This window comes from Caretta caretta, chromosome 4, assembly GCF_965140235.1.
Source record: "Caretta caretta isolate rCarCar2 chromosome 4, rCarCar1.hap1, whole genome shotgun sequence".
Taxonomy (NCBI): Eukaryota; Metazoa; Chordata; order Testudines; family Cheloniidae; genus Caretta; species Caretta caretta.
The window spans coordinates 151,603,609-151,621,502 of record NC_134209.1 but is presented as its reverse complement, the minus strand read 5'-3'; the positions used below and the strand labels follow the sequence as shown (position 1 = coordinate 151,621,502).

The window sequence follows — 17,894 nt, the reverse complement described above, 5'->3', positions numbered from 1 at the left end:
AAAAGCATTCAAATTGCTGGTAGAAAACCTTGACTTTATAGCTTGCTAAAACTGACTGAACTAAAGCAGGTTTCAGAGGAACAGCCGTGTTAGTCTGTATTCGCAAAAAGAAAAGGAGGACTTGTGGCACCTTAGAGACTAACCCATTTATTTGAGCATGAGCTTTCCGATGAAGTGAGCTGTATCTCAGGAAAGCTTATGCTCAAATGAACTGAAGCAGGCTTTCTCCTCTCTTTGGAATCGTCCTTTCTTCCCCTGGTGTCATACACTTGACCGTCACTTGAGTTTGGAATTGGCTAGTGTTATTACTCCATGATAAGGATGTTAAGAACCTGGAGAGGATCGTTGGGGGATCTCCATTCCTCCTGTTTAGACTCGGAGGAGGGGGGAATATATCTTCTGACCAGGCTGCAGGTTTATAAGTAGCCTCTCTGACAAAGAGCATCAGACATCCTGCTTTGAAACAGACAAGCGAAATATCATCCGGATGCGAGCAGAAGTCCACGCAGAGCATTCGGAACTATGAAATGACAGATCTAATATTCTGAACCCTCTTACACAGACTAAGTAGTTATACAGGGTATCTGTATTCCCTCTGTCTGTCCTCCCCCGTATTTATCATTTAATCAGACAGAGGGTGGGAGAGATCGCTTTCCTTCGCCGTTGACTTTTCTCTCTCTTTATCATCTGACTCTACAGAGACAGAAAACATTTCCAAGTTTAGCTCTACAGCTGAATTGACTCTCAAAAATTGTGTAACTTTCCACCTGGCTGTTTATTCAGCGGATTGACGCTGCTGGCCCTAACATATGCCCCGGCTTCTTACATCCATCCACCAAGCTTTCCCGCAAAACATCCCCTACTGGCATATTTTGCAACAACTAGCTTTGTTTGCTTGTGTTCCGCTTGGTTTCGTTGCTGTTTAAAGTATTTTTATTTCGGCGACTTCTTTAGAATTTCCACTTTCCATTTGATTCTGGCGGGGGGGGGGGGGATCTCACATTTCTCAACGTAGCAAAAATCGGAGCAGCGACTGTAGGAGTAATGTCTGCTTGTGTCACGCCTTTTAATACTCGTGTTAAAACGACCGTTCTTCGAGGATAAACTCGTTTAAGAATGAAAATCGCCATTAATATTTCAAGTGTTCTCACTTAAAGGCAATTGAAGGTGTCCGGTGGATCTGAGAAGAGAGTATATGGAGGGGAGAGGAAGGAGCTTTTGAAAACCAACTCCTTGCCTTATAACGAAACCCTAATCTAAAAGGTTTCAGAGTAACAGCGTGTTAGTCTGTATTCGCAAAAAGAAAAGGAGGACTTGTGGCGCCTTAGAGACTAACCAATTATGCTCAAATAAATTGGTTAGTCTCTACGGTGCCACAAGTCCTCCTTTTCTTTTTCCTAATCTAAAAGCAATCCCGAAGCGAGTCCCGATCGGCCACCGTTTCCCTTTAAATCGATTTATTTGAAAGTTAGAATTTTTAACCAAAAAGCATTTTAAGGAAGATGTTGGTTAAATGGATGGATTAAAATCTAACACTCGTCTCTGATTTGTGAAATTGTAGCAAATGAAGAGTATTAAGCTGTTTACTTGGGGAGTGCGTGATAGTAACAAGAATCTAGGTAGAGACTTTGGTATTTAATATTTATTGAATGGTAGATTCCTTTTGAAATTTCCACTCCTTTCCTCACAAACACAGGTTCATTCCATCCCTTTCTTCTGACCATGTTTACAAGAGATCTTATCTTGTCCTCGCCTTTTGTTTATTTGTTTTGTTTAAATCAGTGAATCCTTTGTTATGTCGTTTTCAGGAGAAAAAATCACATTATTTTAGTTTTAGGAGAGCCAATAAAGAGCCAGGATTTTTAAAAAAATTAAAATATCCTTGTAAACCATCCTTTAGGATCACCCGAAACTGAGAAACATTTAAAAAAAAAACCCCAAACGTGAGAATGACAGATTCGTCTTGTCCCTTTTTTACATGTTGATTTTTAAAAAGAAAGAAAGAAAGAAAGAAAGAAAGAAAGAAAGAAAGAAAGAAAGAAAGAAAGAAAGAAAGAAAGAAAGAAATCTATTAAAAATAGAATCGGGATGAGAAGCAGATTCTGGTGCCTGAGTACCCCCTCACACACACACACACCCTGTAATCTCAAACGTACAGCAGGGTTAACATCTATTGTGTTTCCAGTATCCTCAACATCCGATTTATTGTTTCTTTTTCTCGTGTTCATTCGGAATTCAAATGCTCTGATTTCTCAAAAGCATCTCAACTTTTTGGCTTTTCAGATTTTCCGTTTTTTTCCTATTGCCCAAAGAGAGGGCCAATTATTTTCCCCAGGGGCTATTCTGTCCCAGTCACAGGAGGCTTCGGGGAAAGAGGGGGAATATTGGTAAACACACTCAGTGATTGTATTCAACAGAGGAAACAGAAAGGGCTTGTGTTAGCCAGGGTCTAGAAAGGCACCTGGAAGAACAGACTCTTTGAAGCAGAGCCAGATTGTTGCAGTCTGCGATGTGTGTCAACAACGACTTTATTTCCCCAAAATATTGATAGGGTGCATTCAAAATTGCATTAACAACACCCATCGCTGAATTGCGGGTAGGGTCAGGGAAGGAACATACTCCTCAAATGAATCTTCTTCGCGGATTTACTTATTCATGTTTAAATGGGGGAGAGGAGGTTAAATGAGGGTTGAAAGTTGAGTCAGAGAGGCCATAATGATAGATAGATAGATAGATAGATAGATAGATAGATAGATAGATAGATAGATAGATAGATAGATAGATAGATAGATAGATAGATAGATAGATAGGGCAATCCTCCAATAATGGGAATTATGCCTAAGGATCGCAGATTTGGGCTCTTGGATCTTCTTTGGGAGATTGGTGATATTGACCAAAAGATTTAAAATTGTTTTTAGGACAAAGACATTCAACGCAAGGCACATCCACAAACACCCCTACCCCACCCCCACCCGTGATATCGTATAGCTGAGTAAGGAGTGAGTTTACTAAGCAAAATGACCGGCGGGGCATGCACCGGAAAGGAGAAGGAATTCAGCCCGAAATGCGCCTTTCCGTTCTGTCCTAACAAGGCAGATTCTGGAATTGACGAGACCCTCAGCAAGCGAGGTTCCAAGAGGTGCTATCCAAAACCCTGGGCAGGTAGGAAAAATTGAGGACTGTCAGAGGAGCAGTGCTTGTCCAGAGAGCTACCGAAACCCCCCAGACGGCAATCAATTCCAGACTGCTGGGTTTCATTGTCTGTATGGCCGTGGATCCTGGGTTTGCTTGTTGGTTTGTTTCCTTTTCAGTCTTCGGGTGGAATTTCCCCCTCCTCCCTGCTTTGAGTTTGCAAAGTGTCTTCGTCTATATTTGTGAGCCTGGATTTTTCTTGTAAACTAAAAGATGCATCTGATCCCGACCGAAGTTATAGGAGTGTAAACTCTGCCCCGAGGAGCTCCCGTGGTCCCACCCCCAGAAGGATTTTACTTTAAACCAAAGGCGACAACTTTAAGATTTTATTTCCCCTCCCCCATTTTTTCCCCTGACCACACGAGGTTTTTTTTTTAAAGTAATTTCTCACCCATCCGCAGCAGTAGCCAGAGGAGACAGAAAATGCCCGTGCACAGCCCAAGAAAGATTCCTTCCCCATCCTTGCCTAACAAATGCCTCCCTGAGAACCACTGACAATTGAGTAAGTTCCCCTGGTGATGAAAATATTTCCCACTGGCACCTGGCACTTGAATCAAACTACCCCAGAGTGGCTGATTTATTGAACAATGTGGGGTGGGGTTTTTTTGTAGCAGCGGTGACGGGTTTCAAATCCAACCCTAGGTATGGGGAGCTTCGCCCAGAGTGTCACGTAGCAAAGAGGGGGGACTGTCCTTTGTCAGTTTCACCCTGCCGTCCAGCCAGCCCCCAACGCCCCTAGCGTGGTGGGGCTGTGAACGGTGTGGGGCGGAAGCGGGTAATATGATTTCAAACAGCGGCTGGATCTTGCCTGGTTTGTGCACCTGTGTAATAAATGATCGGCCATTCACGGGGGGGGGGGGGGGGGGGCCTTTGGCTCTGCAGGGAAATAACCTGATACACAGGGCGACGTTGAGATGTCTGCAGCTCCATCCTGGACTTGCAGATGGGATGCTGCCCGTCGCTTCCGCCCCTGGCAGCCAGAGTATGGTGAGAAAGCACTGGTGAGCCCCCCTCGGGACGCTGTGCAAAGGGGGATCCTGTCGCAGCAGGGGTGGATGGAGGAGAGGCGTTGTTTATGGAGCAGGTCCTTGTGGCAAGCCCCCTGGAGCTGCTGTCTTTGGGAGAGATTGCCCAGGCTCCAGTTACTTTTCTCTTCCGGTGTCTGCCCCTGATCTCTGCAGGACCTGGCCCACAGAGCCCCAGCAAAGCCGCTGGGAAGGGAAGGAGGAACTTTGGCCCGTTTGCACGAGGTTTGTGGTTTAGGAGACCAAAACCGCACCCACACGGACAATCTGCACAACACACACAAAATCCCCACATGCACACACAACCTGCACAACACACACCAAACGTACACGTACATCCGTGCGCACACACAACCTGCACCACACACAGAGAACACAATACAACAGCTACAAGCACACACAACAAAAAACCTACATACATGGACACAACATACACCGCACATACAAATAACCACTCACAAAACGGACAGGCACAGACCGTACATATACAGGACACAGACACACAACCTACGCACAGAAAACATACATAGATATGCACACACCATGTGCATACCACAGAAACCCACACACAAAGCCTACCCATGCACAGCGCATCCCCACACTCGACATCCCCACACCAGACAGGCCCGTCCCGCTCACACACCAAAGAACAAGTGCCAAGGCACAAACTTCTCCCTTCTGCAGCTCAGCAGCGCCGGCAACCCTCTGTCTTTGCTCTCCTGTCTCGCTCTGTGCCCCCAGCCGGGCCCTGGCAGACTGCCCGCGCTCACCCCTACTCCTCCACCTGGTCGACCACCGCCCCGTCCAGATGGAACCGTCCCCCCTCCGCAGGGAGCTTGGCAGCGAGGCGAGGGATGCGTAAGGATGGACGGGGATAGGTGGCATGGACGGGGATAGGTGGCTAGCAGTGTGCCGAAGGGGTGGGTGACTTCGCACCGCAGAGGAGAGCATGGGGGGGGGGCTAGACTAGGTGACCCCTACGGTCCCCTCTAAGCCCAGGAGTCTGCGATTCGCCGTGTGATGACTTTACGCAGCCAGGATTGGGTGAATCCAACCGCGGGAAGCTGAAGCTGGACAAATTCGGACTGTAAACGAAGTGGCCATTGTTACCCAGGTGGGGAATTAGCCGCGGAACAACGCACCAAGGGTCCCGGTGAAATCTCCATCACCGGCCATTTTAAAACCAAGAGTAGGTGGTTGGAGGGTGTTAATAACAGACCTGCTCTCGTCCAGCCAGGCACTGTTCCGAGCAGATTGGCTGGGCTGTGCGATGCAGGGCAGACGGGAGGATCACAGGGGTCCCGCCTGGCCTAAGACCCTATGAATCTCTCCGGCTCACTCCTGCAGTTACTTTTCACAGCGTTTTATAATCCGAGCAAAGTGAGTTTGATTAATTTCCTCCCACCCCAGCCACTCCTGGTCTGGCGGGTGGTTTAATCTACGTTTCTCCGACTGGGGGGGTGGGAGGGGGGTAGATAGATCTGTACATTGTGACGGGGCACTGAAACGTGCGGATTGGGCTCGTGGGCCGAGGAATGTCTCACGTTGGAGGGTCTGGGCCCAGGTCAATGGGGCCCCCTCGCCGAGGCTGAAGCGTCAATCCGGAAAAGCCTCTGGACGCGTCTTTCTTCGGCGAGGGCGGGTGGTTTCCAGGCAGGACGCACTAGCCCAGACCCCTACAGCCCTCCTGAGTCCCCCCACCCCGCTCCCCTCCCTTCCTTGGGAACTACAGGCCCCTTGCCCTTTTCACATCCCTGAGCACAGTTCACCTCCAGATCTCTCCAGGAATGGACACCCCCGCCCCGCTTCCCCTCTTAATCCTGCAGCAGCAGCTGGGGGGGGGGGGGAGGCAAGTATCCCCCATCAGACGTTCTGCATTTCGTTTGGAAAGATAAACCAAAAGTCACCCGGAAAGGGCGGTGGGGGGAGGGGACTTTCTTTTGGCTTCTTTACCACTTGTTGTTCCCCAGCCCTCTGGCGTTATACCCCCGCCCTCCCCTTCCCTTCCAGTGCACTGGCGGGGCAGGGCTGGATCCTCTGCAGACCGCCCGGGCTTCATTCGGGCCGGATTTGCTTCTTGTCGTCGATTTGAAATCTACAGGTGGCCTTTGGGAATCCGCAGCTAGGTCCAGAGACACTCCCCTCCCGCCATGCTGGGTGCGGTTTCCTGTTAGTTTGTTTGCAGTTGATATCCCCCCCTCCACACACACAATCTGTCCCCCCAACACACACACACGCAACCCACCCCAACACACTCGCCAGAGAAGTGACAAGTTTAGGTGCATGAAGTGTCACACCGGTGACAGTTGAGGATTGATCAGCAAGGTGGGGTGTAGGCGTTTTGGGGAGGGGACTATCCTTCCTTCCTCACTCAACTGAACTTTTGCCTGAGTAAAGAGTGCTGGGATCGGGCCCTGCGTTTATATCGGAGTAACAAGTACAACAATAATAAATAATAATAATCAATACTTAATAATTAATTAATAGAATGCACACACAGGCCTTAATTTTGCTGACCGATATGATTGTCTGGCTCAGACCCGGAAAGAATTTACTCTGTTTAAGGGATGCATTTTTTCCACAGTGGGGTCAGAAGTTTCCAGGATTTGGTGGAAGGGCCTGCGAGGTAAAATTTCGAAACTGTCCCCCCCCCCCCCCAATTCCCGCCCCGCTTCCCCCCAGATCTCCTGGTACTAGACTTATCCAAGAACGGAAAGAATTTTTATTTAAATCTCTCCAGACTTTGATCCTGATCTTTATCCCCCCACCATTATTCAGCATTTTTAAATGACAGGCATAGAAACGAGGCGCCTTGTAGGTCGAGCCACGAGAAGTCTCTGGTGGCGGAGACACCTTCGGAAAATGGCAAAGAGCAAATGGGAGATGGATCACTCCCAGAAATCTCAGGTGGGACTTTCAGGTCCATCGCTCCCCCCCCCCCCCCCCGGCGCTGCCCCTCAGCAGTTGTTTGAGCAGATTTCGGTGTCTAATCTTGAGTCACTGATTTATTTTGTTGACACACCAGGTGCCAGCTCAACACCGGGTATTTCATAAACTCCGTAAAGCAGGACGGGTGCTGGAATGCACCTTTGAATTCGAAACTTCTCCGGGTCTCTTTTCTCTTTGCAGGGCCCCGGACTAGCGGTCCCTTCCTCCTCTGGATCTTCACCGCAGATCGACCCAGGTGGCCTTTAAATGTTGCTATGGGATTTACTGAGACCTTCTTCAAAGTTCCCAGACTTAAAAATCAGAATAGAATAGACATTCCTCCCCCTTTAAGATGCACCATGTCCTAGCTCCTAACCCGTTCAGGTAGAAATAAACAGGTGAAAGAGATCATGGAACCCAGACTCGAGGAATTGCAGAACCAAGGCCAGCTCACTGAGCAAACGCCAGGTCCAAACCCAGGGGCGTAGGGAATAACACGGCTGCTACTCTGAAAACTGGAAACTGAGTTTGATTTCCCCACTTACCTGTCCTGTTAACGAACAGAGGCTTTAAAGCCACTTTCTCAGATCAGTGAGAGTCATCCCAGGCCCGTGTGTGTGTGTTTGTGTGTTTGTTTTTAAGATCATTCTCTGCTCCTTTGATTTCTGCGGGGGCCTGTTCTGAGGGGCAAGAACTCGTGTCTCTGCAAAGAGCGGCAACATGTCAATGTACCTTCGCCTCAGCATCGCGGTGTTCACAAGATTCATCCCAATTTGCCCTTCGACATTTCTTCCTCCCTGTTATTTTTAAATCACCCTCCCAGCCGAAAAAGTTTAATTTAATCTATGTTCACCTTGCTTTTATATATATATATATATACGTGTATAGTTTAGGCATGATCTCTGGATTTGTACATATCATCAGGTCCAGAACTTCGACCGATTACAAACTCACTCCTCGCCTTGGTACATGATGAGATGAAAATGATCAGAAACGGGGAGGGAGGGGGGCTGTAAGGAAATTGTCAGATCATTCAATGCAGATCCCAGGAGCTGCTCTCCTTCAGTCCCCCCATCAGAAACCGGAATGGCTCCCGGGCGCAGGGACTATCTGCAGGCTGAGACTGGGATACAGAAGCGGGGCGGGGATGGAGTGTTGCCAATTATTATTTGCAGTCATTCTGGTGTGACCTGAAATAAACCAGCCCCGAATCATGCAAAACCGCCCCAGAACTAGCAGATGGATCCGGAAGGGAGAAGGGGGCGGCGGCGGGGACTCGCTGCTTCGGGCTTTGCACGCTGGGCTGAGAATCTCCTCTGGGGAAACACCCTTTCGCCAGAAAACCCCCAGTAAGAGCCCAACAGCCCACCCCCCTTCACTTTATTCTGCGCCCCGTTCCCTGGGGTTGGCTGGCTGTACAGAACCTCAGAACCGACGCAGGAGGGAAGCTCCCCGGAGGGACTCTCTGGGTAGGAGCGGGGAGTGGAACTAGTTCTACCAGCTTCAAGCTCCCAACCTAGAGATCTTCCAGTGTCCCTAGATTTTTTTTTCCCTCAGGGGGGTGGGAGTTGGGGAACACGGCTTATTTTGTAAATAACTGTGCAGCTCCCGGGGCCCGATCCTGCAGTAATTTTCCAGGCAGAACTCAAGTGGAAACCTAACCGCACTCCCTAGTTCTCACATTTTAAGGCCTCATCTCCCCGCGCACAGAATCCGAATAGGAACATATATATATATATATATATAAGATCAGAGGATCTTATTTATCCGGGTGAGTCCCACAAAAAATCTACCCCAGGATTTAACGTGGGTCATTATACAGCTCGGATGTCAATGATAGCTCTGTCTGTATTCCAGTCAAACCCATGCCCACCCCATCGTACACGCCGCCCTCCCCCACAAAAAATAGCCAAATCAGACAGATTGTTCTTTTGCGTGGTAAATTATGGTGCTGACACCAGTTGAGCAAAATCCGCCATCTGTGAAGTTTCAAAGAAACGCGGCGGAAATTTCTTTGTAACCCCCCCCAAAAGTTCCTCGCTCGGGGATTGCGCGAGAAGGGCTGTCAGTGAGTTGCCAATTGGATTAAAGGCAGGTTTGTTTGTTTTATCCAGAGGAATTGTTACCGAAATCACTTGGATTTTGAGGCTTTCCCAAATTAAATGGCGCGGTTCATTTGCCCGGTCTCGTCTTTTATTTAAAGTTTACTTGATTATGTAAAGAAAGAAAAAAAGAAAAGAAAAAAAAACCCAACCCAAGGAGGGTGAGTTTAAAGAAAACAATTGCTTCCGATTTTCCACTGTATTTTGCAGCATCTTAAAATGCCAACACGCCTAGGTCTTTCTTTACAAAAATCGTTCACTCAAAACCATTTAAAAGGTCCGGGCTTTTCTTTTTACCGAGCCTCTGAAATGGCTGTAACGAACAATTTATTGCAAGGAGCCCAGCCATAAAACGGATTCTGCGATCAGTTATAGCGGTGTAAATCAAAGAGATTATGCCAGTTTTGCACCAACCTAGCTGACCTTCAAACCCGACCTCCGGGGGCGGGGGGGACAGGCAGTTCAGGGGAAGTTGGACAGTCAATATTTGGGAACTGATTTGTTTTGCATCGAGCCGCAAAGATGTGCTGTGTGGGGTACAGTGTGCAAGGGAAGAGGCAGCCTGGGAGCCCTATTTTGTTTCGAATAAAATCTGCTCGTTGTGAGAAATAATTTCCACATTCTTTCCCCTCCGGTCTCTATAAACTTTAAACCTCGGGCGCTGGGGAGCCCAAGTGTCAATGAGCGAGAAGGAAGCGAAGTGATTGAATGGAGGGACATTTTTGAACCATCGAAAGTCCCGTTATGGCAAAGTTTCGGAATTATTGCAGGGTGAGAGGAATGAATCAGGCCCCCGATCAGAACGATTCAAGGTCTGGTGGTCAATTTCAGGCCCCCCTTTCTGAATCACTTGGTCGTTTGTACGAGTTGCTGGAATATCTCCGAGAAGTCAGTGGGACTATGCAGAAAGTGAAGGGAGGCTGGGAAACTCTGAATTTAGCATAGCGCCGTAAGGAGCGAAAAGCTCAGAGGGGCTGCAATATAATGGCCATCTCTGCCATTCCTCCCCCGACCCCGGGAAGAGCTCGCCGGCGTGGAAACAGGGGTGGCCCAGGGATAGACTGAGGGTCGAACTTCCATCAGGAGCAGAGGCAGAAAGCCATTGTGTCTGGGCAATGCACATCAGCGATTGCAAATAAAAAACCCTCCCGTGTGTTTTCCGAACTCCCGGGCTGCGCTGGCCGTTCCCGGAAGGGAATCGCCCCCACCTCTACGTTCAATCATAAAGGCACCGGTAACCCCCGGAATGGAGAACTGAGCTCTAAGGAGAGGCGAACGTGGCCCTGCCTAGAGCCGGGGTTTTCTGGAGCACTCAGTGACCAGATCTGAAGAGGGGCACTGACAACTCCGGGAATCGCTCTGACTTGTCCGCACCAGACGGTCTCAATCACAACATTTACCGAAAAGACCCCCGCTTAGGAGCGGGGCAATCTAGTGCCCGCTTGGATCAGCGATGAGGGCAGAAGGTACTCTGCCTGGGGGGGCGGAGGAGCAATTCTCTAACAGTCTAATAGTCAATCAAGCAAACAAGTAATACCCCGGTCACATATCTTTGGAAAAAAAAAACCAAATGGTGCTTATAACACTAAGGAGCGGGGTCTGTTTTCCAAAGCAGCCCCCACCAAGCATCCGCCCAGCCCAGGGTAAGTGTTACTTTGAGTGCTGCTCAGCGGTTAGGAAAGCTGCTCCAGGCATTGTTCAGAAATCTGGGACCCCAGGCTCGCCAGGGCTCTCCCCGCCTCCCCCTGGACTGAGCGCCTGTCTCCAGCGGGGGCTAGCGGCGCGGTAAGCACCCGGGTCAGTAATTGACCAGGCCGGGGCCTTTTGTTCCTCTTCCCCCCAAAATAACACCTTGAAAATGCCCGGCTCGCCCTGGTGTTTTATAGCCGGGCCCTGCCCAGCTCCCGCGGCCAGGAGCCGAAGGGGGTTCGCCTGCCGATGGGGGCAAAGCACAGGGGCTCTTTGTTTGCCAATCAATAGCGAGGGAGTCTGCAGCAGGAAATTACGTGTGTGGCAAGCAGTCAATTTCAAACTGCTTCTTTACTCCCATCCCTCGCCCGGCTCGCTCTCCTGCTTTCCCGGCTCATTCAGGCCGCTGCGAGCCGCGGGTCCAGGAGGACTTCCTCACCCCTTCGATTAGCGCCGATGATTGGCTGTTCTCGGATTTATCGGCCGGGGGATGAGAGATGGAGAAGAGGAGGGGGCGTCTGAAAAATATCCTGGGCTATTTTAATTAATCACCCCCCCCTTCCCTCACCCTTTCACTCCCTCCCCTTCCCCCCCCCCCCAAATCCACCCACATTCCCAAGGCAGGATCGATCTCTGTGCACGCGAATGAGCTGTGAAAGTCCGGCCCGCCTCGCTGGCGGAGCTGTGAAGGCAGGGCTTGGCGAGACACTGGCTGGCTTGCCTGCTCCTCGCTTTTTTGCTCATCAGAGAGAGACAGGAGCGAAAGGAGACGCGGAAGGAGCGGTCCGCGCAGGAGGCAGGGGCTGCTCTTGAAGTTTGCCAGGAAGAGGGGTGCTGGGGGGAGGGGGGAGGAGAGGGGGGTACGTGAGAAAGGACCAGGACTCTCAAAGTTTTTAACTCTTCCCCCCCCCCCCCCCCCGCCCCAGGCGCCCGGCGGGCACGGGCATTTCTTGACTCCTCCATTGAAATTTGGTCGTGGGGGTATTTTTCCCCTGGGGGGGGGAGCAGCAGGGGGGCCGGGGAAGGGGCTGTTTAAATGGAACGAGGCTGCCCCGCAGCCCGGGAGGGAAGTCTCCGTGAGTAGGGCGAGAGAGAGCAAGAAGGGGAGCGGGGGGACCTCGCTGGGTCCTCCCGACCATGGTGCTCACCCTGGGGGAGGGCTCCTTAGCTGCACCCCGGGGCTGCCGCCGGCCGGCGCCAGGGCGCTGATCCCCGCCTGGTTTTGGGGGGCAGAAGGAGAGCTGCCCCCTTCCCCCCCCAGCGCCCCGCTCTCTGTCTCTTGATGTTTGATCCCTCCGAGGCGGCCACAGGCATGAGCGATGGCGGGGCTCAGGCCGGCAGAAGCCCCCTGCTGCTGGGGGAGCCGGGCACCCCGGAGCGAGCCCGGGGGAAGAGCGGCGCCCGCGGGGAGCTGGAGAGCGCGCTGCGGGGAGGCGACGGCGCACACGGACTCAAGGAAGTCCCGGGGACCTCGGCTGCCAGCCCCGGCTCGTCCCAGGAGTGCGTCCCGGAGAGCGACAGCCAGTCCGGGGGAGGAGAAGCGGATTACTGCCGCCGGATCCTGGTGCGAGGTAAAAGGGGAGCGCGGCCCCAGCCCCTGCCCCCAGCCCAACCCTTAGGGCGCATCTCCTGTACCCCATCTCCTGTACCCCATCCCATTCCCTGCAACGCCATCTCCTATACCCCCATCCCCTGCAACTCATCCACTGCACCCCATCCCCTATACTCCCATCCCCTGCAACCCCATCTCCTGTACCCCCATCCCCTGCAACCTATTCGCTGCACCCCTTGTACCCCATCCCCTGCGACCCTTGTACCCCCATCCCCTGCAACCCATCCCACACCCTGCAACCCCATCTCCTGTACCCCCATCTTGCCCCTGTATTTCCATCTCCTATACCCCTTCCATTCCCTGTACCCCCACCCCCTGAACCACATCCCAACCCCTGCACCTCATCCCATTCCCTGTACCCCATCCCCTGCACCTCCCCATGCTCTGTATCCCATCCCCTATACCCCACTCTCTGCACCCCTGCCTACCCCCGGTAACCCATCCTATCCGGGCCTCCAATCCAACCCTCACCGGCAATTCCATCTCCACCCCCGCCCCATATAAAGCGCCTCGAGCCTCGCTCCCTTTCCCCCGGAACAGCACCGATCCCCCCCCCCCCATAATAACACGCCCCATAATAACCCCCAACCCTCCCCGTTCCCTGCCCCGGGGCCTGTCCTCTCCCTCCCCATCCCAGCGCCCCCCCCGGCATCCCCCCCCCCCCCCGGCAGACAGCAGCCCGGAAGGGGAAAGCGGCGTGTGGCTTTGGTACATGTCAGGCGAACTGGGCCCGGGCGAGCGAGGCTGCGCCCCCCCCGGTCCCTTTCCGGTGGCCTCCCTTGCCCACGAAGGACCAAAGCAAAAGGGATGGTGGTGACCCGGGGTGTGTGTGTGTGTGGGGGGGCTGCTTGTCAGCTGCCTCTTTCCCTGCGCCGCCCGGCATCCCTCTTCCTCCCTCCCAGCTCCCGTGGGGCTCCACTGAGAGATCTGGGAGACCGCGTGTATTCGGGAGAGGGCTTCGCCCGCCAGTGTGCGGAGGGGTGCGGAAAAGGGGGGGTCGCCCCCCCCCGAGCCTTTCTGCCCCAGTCCTTCGTTTTTATCTTCTTCTCTTTTAAACGGTCGGTCTCTGCGATGCATTCAGCTCTGGTGGGGGCAGGGGACCCCTCTCCCCGAAATAAACACACGGGGTGGGGGGGGAGGAGGGGGAAAGAATCCCAGGGGGCTGCTTTGGGTTTTAAACATTTGTCGCAGGGAAAAGGCGTCACGGAAGCATCATCGAGTTAAGAGGGTTTGTGAACAGCCCTTGCTCCACGGAAATAAATAGATAAATAAATAAATGCACCCCCGGGACCCTTCCAACCATGTGTTCAATCGACGCCTGTCGGCGCCGAGAGGCTTGAGCAGAGAAAGCCCCGAGCTCGGGCCCCGAGACCCGGGAGATTTCTGTGTGTGAAAGGAGGGCGAGGGGTGTAAAAGCTGAGGATCCAGCCGCCCGAGCTAGTTCAGTCCCTTTCTCCGTGACTGTTTATTCAAAATAACAATAGCGGACTGGCTAGAAAGCAGCCGGTCCGGTTATGGAGGGCAACCCTCCTCTGCCATCAGATTTGGCTTTGAAAGCCTCTAGTTTCTTGTGTCCCTGTTTTTTAAATTAAGATGGCAGCAGGGTTCACAGCTTTGGAGGGAGCCTTGCGTGCAGGAAAGGGAAATTCTGGGCAGACAAGAAATTCGAAACATCCGCCCTCCTCTTTCGCTGTATAGTCAGAAATATGCCAGCCCAGCTCCCCTCCTTTGGGATTTTTTTATTTTCCTTCAAATATACTTTTTAAAAATTTGCTCTTTCCAATCCTCCAGGCAGAATTATAAACAGATTCCAAGCACTGCCTTGTCTTGCATTTTAAGACCCCCTCGGACATATAGGGGCCCCTCCGCTTCGTTCTAGAGAAATCGATTTTTAAAAAGGACATCAGGCTACCCTGTTTTTGGTGCTTGTTTGTTGAAGTGTTAGATTAGATCGATCGATCGATAGATAGATAGAGGGGGTATGGGCATAGATAGATAGATGGGGTCGGTGGGGATAGATAGATAGATAGATAGATAGATAGATAGATAGATAGATAGATAGATAGAGGGGGTGTATGGGCGTAGATAGATAGATAGATAGATAGATAGATAGATAGATAGATAGAGGGGGTGTATGGGCGTAGATAGATAGATAGATAGATAGATAGATAGATAGATAGATAGATAGATAGATAGATAGATAGAGGGGGTGTAAGGGCGTAGATAGATAGATAGATAGATAGATAGATAGATAGATAGAGGGGGTGTATGGGCGTAGATAGATAGATAGATAGATAGATAGATAGATAGATAGATAGATAGATAGATAGAGGGGGTGTGTGGTGATAGATAGGTAGATAGAGTATATGGGGATAGATAGATTAGACAGATAGCCAAAGCCGGGTGAACAGGGCCACATTCCCCCTTCACCCAGAGCAGTCTCGGAAAGCAGAGCAGAGATTCAGACACTTGTCCGTACCCAGAACGATTGCGGGTCCCGCTAGAACAGGCCTCGGGCGATTCTAATTCTTCTCTCGGCTTTGGATTGTACCTTGTGGGGTGACATCAAAGCAGCGGCCCCTTTGACAATAGTATCTGTCCTGCGGAGACACTGCCCATTTCAGCAAGATCCGCTCGTAAGGCAGATTCTCCTTTTAGATCAGGTCGTGTGCTTGAAATGTCTCCGATAAAAACACCGGCTAAGACCGGTGCACAACCCGCTACCGGCACGACGGGAAGTTTGGGTTTTTGCAGCTTTAGATTTCTTTCCGTGAGGCGTACCCGTATCTGCGACGTTCTGGATTATCTGAACCTCTGTATCCACTGGGCATCTTTGCCAGCCCAGCATGTGCGCCGACTGTAACCCTCCTAACCTAGCTCGCTCGCTGGCTCCACACGGAGAAACACCCCGGCGTACACATATATGACAGTCCTAGGCGTGCGTGGAGAGAGAGAACCAGATGCAGGTGGAAATGTTTGTAAATATGGGCGTGTGTGTTTGTGGCCACATAGTGTTTGTGGGGGGGGGTATACAACATAGGCAGTAAAGTATAAAAGACGCGTGTGTATCTGAAGAGATGCGTGTCTGAATCTAGAGACCTGTCACCACCCATTGCTCTGGGTGGATTTATAGACAGACACGGCATATCTGGCGCACCACGTCTGAGGCTTGGAAGGAGGAATTGTTGTCAGCAAATGTCAGTAAAGGTCCAATTTCACCGTAGACCTTCAAACCAAAGAATAAATATTTCCATCAATAATAATAATAAATTACAGCGAGGCAAAGTAAGGCACACGCTGCTTGAGCACCTATTAGAGTTTGAGTGAAGCCTATTTACTTTGCACATGTTGGCAGGCGATATTGACAATTTGTGTTTTAATGGTTATAAATCTTTCACTATTTGAATCTCAACATTTCCCGTCGTTAAATAATTGTCTGACCGGGCCCGTAATTTCCCCCGCAACTGTGAAAATTTAAATGGACACAAATTAAAACAATGCTTACAAATAAACCTCGATTTTATCTGTGAGAACCGTCACACAATTAAATTCGGATTCTGACAAGCCGGCGTGTATCGCCAAACGTGAATGCAGTGAGTGTACACACCGAAACACATTATTTCTAGATGTGTACGTAGCTCACGTAGCCACAGAAACTAGATACATGTATCCCCATATATTGCCCAGTGTGTATTTAGCGAATATATACCAAGAAATAAAACACACGTGGCCGTCTACTGCTAAAGGTGTGCGTCGAGCCCGGATACACAGAAACGAAACACACATGTGTATAAACACCTATTGCCAACGGCGTATGTAATGGAGAGAGACACGAAAAGCCAACTCGACGCCGCTATGTATTTCTAAATGTCTATGCCGTGTGTATGTGTATCCAGACGCAAAATATACACCGCCACATATTGCTAAGTGGGGATGTAGACACAGAAACGGAATACTCATCCCCAGACATGGCTGAATGTGTTCGCAGTGCGGGGATACAACGAAACGAAACGTATTTATCGACATATATTGCCAACCGTGTGCGCAACCAGTGAATATACACACAGAAGCAAAATATCCGTCGCCATAACGGTGTCTGCGGTGCATGTATGCGAAGTAACTAAATATGTTTAGCCATATGTTGCCACGTGTTTATTTAGTGTGTGTATGCACAGAAACTGACGTGTGTGTCCGCAAATATGAGGTGTGTGTACGTATGCGCAGAGACCCGTGTCTAGATCCACTCCAGAGATGCAGGATTCTACCTGTCTATGCTGGTGTGTACGTACATTACATGTACATTACATGTACACACAGCTCTCTGTGGCTAGTTACAGTCACACATTCTCTGGCGACCATTGTGTAACTTCACCCGGTAACATAGTGACTTGGGGACCCGGAATCTTTCTATGTCAGTGGCTGGAGGTGGTGAGCAAGAGGGGGCGGCATCTCAGTCCTGCCTTTCCCTGTTTCCCCCCAAGTATTCGCTACTGGGGCGGGGGCAGATACTCCCTGTCTCTCGCTGCCTTTCTGTCTTTGGTGGAGGGATGGTGCCCTACTTCCTAGGGCCTTTTAGGCGGTCAGCGCTTTGGTGCTTGGCTGTAGCCGGCCCAGCGCGGGACTCCTGGGTTCTCTCTCTAGCTCTGAAAGGAGAGGAGGTGGGGTGGGTTAGAAGTCAGGGGCGCCTAGCCCCGGTCCCTTTGCTGTCATTATGTAACCATGAGAATGCAGGCCATCCCGTGCCTCAGTTTCCCCGTGCCCAAACCGGGGATCAGTAAGGGGTTGTGTGTGTGTGGGGGGTCAAGTTTAACACATGAACATCTATGCAGCCCTTCCAGATTGTTAGGGAAGGCCACGAGGGTGGTTAGTTATTCGCCCCCTCCCCAGGCCCGGTTCCTCCTGCGCGGATGGGGGCACTCGGGAGTGATTGGGGAGGGGTCTCTGGGTGCCATGCCATCTTGGGATGGGGGGCAGCAGAGTTTAATGGGGGCAAATGGCGGGAGGGTGAGCGGGACCCTGTATCTCTTACCCTCCTTGGAACACAGACCGGAGAAGCTTTGGCACCCCGGCAGCTGCAGGGCAGGGGAAGGGGCCGTCGGCCTGGGCGCTCCCAGCAGCCGGATAAGCCGGGTGCACCGGGCTTTGCCCTGCGGACGCCGAGCGAGCGAGCGAGTCGCGGGGGAGTTTGCAATGCGCGGGGGTGCGCGCTCGGGCCGGGCCGGGGTCGGAAAGCTGGTTCCAGCCCGCCGGCTACCCCGGGGGAAGCTGGGGTCAGCAGGGGGACAGAAAGTGTGTCTATCTTCCCCCCCCTTCTCCTGGCCTTGATTGACACCCCCGCGCTAAGCC

At 51.4% G+C, this 17,894-nt stretch overlaps 1 protein-coding gene across 2 annotated transcripts in view; it reads left to right on the top strand.

Moving 5' to 3' along the window:
• Window positions 1-11,955: 11,955 nt before the first annotated feature.
• VAX2 (ventral anterior homeobox 2) overlaps window positions 11,956-17,894 on the top strand; it is a 59,807-nt gene continuing 53,868 nt past the window's right edge. For both annotated transcript variants that reach the window (XM_048846458.2, XM_075128175.1), the window contains exon 1: window positions 11,956-12,507. In XM_048846458.2, the coding sequence (XP_048702415.1) occupies window positions 12,219-12,507 (289 nt within the window). In that variant the 5' untranslated portion in view covers window positions 11,956-12,218. The remainder of the gene's footprint in view (window positions 12,508-17,894) is intronic.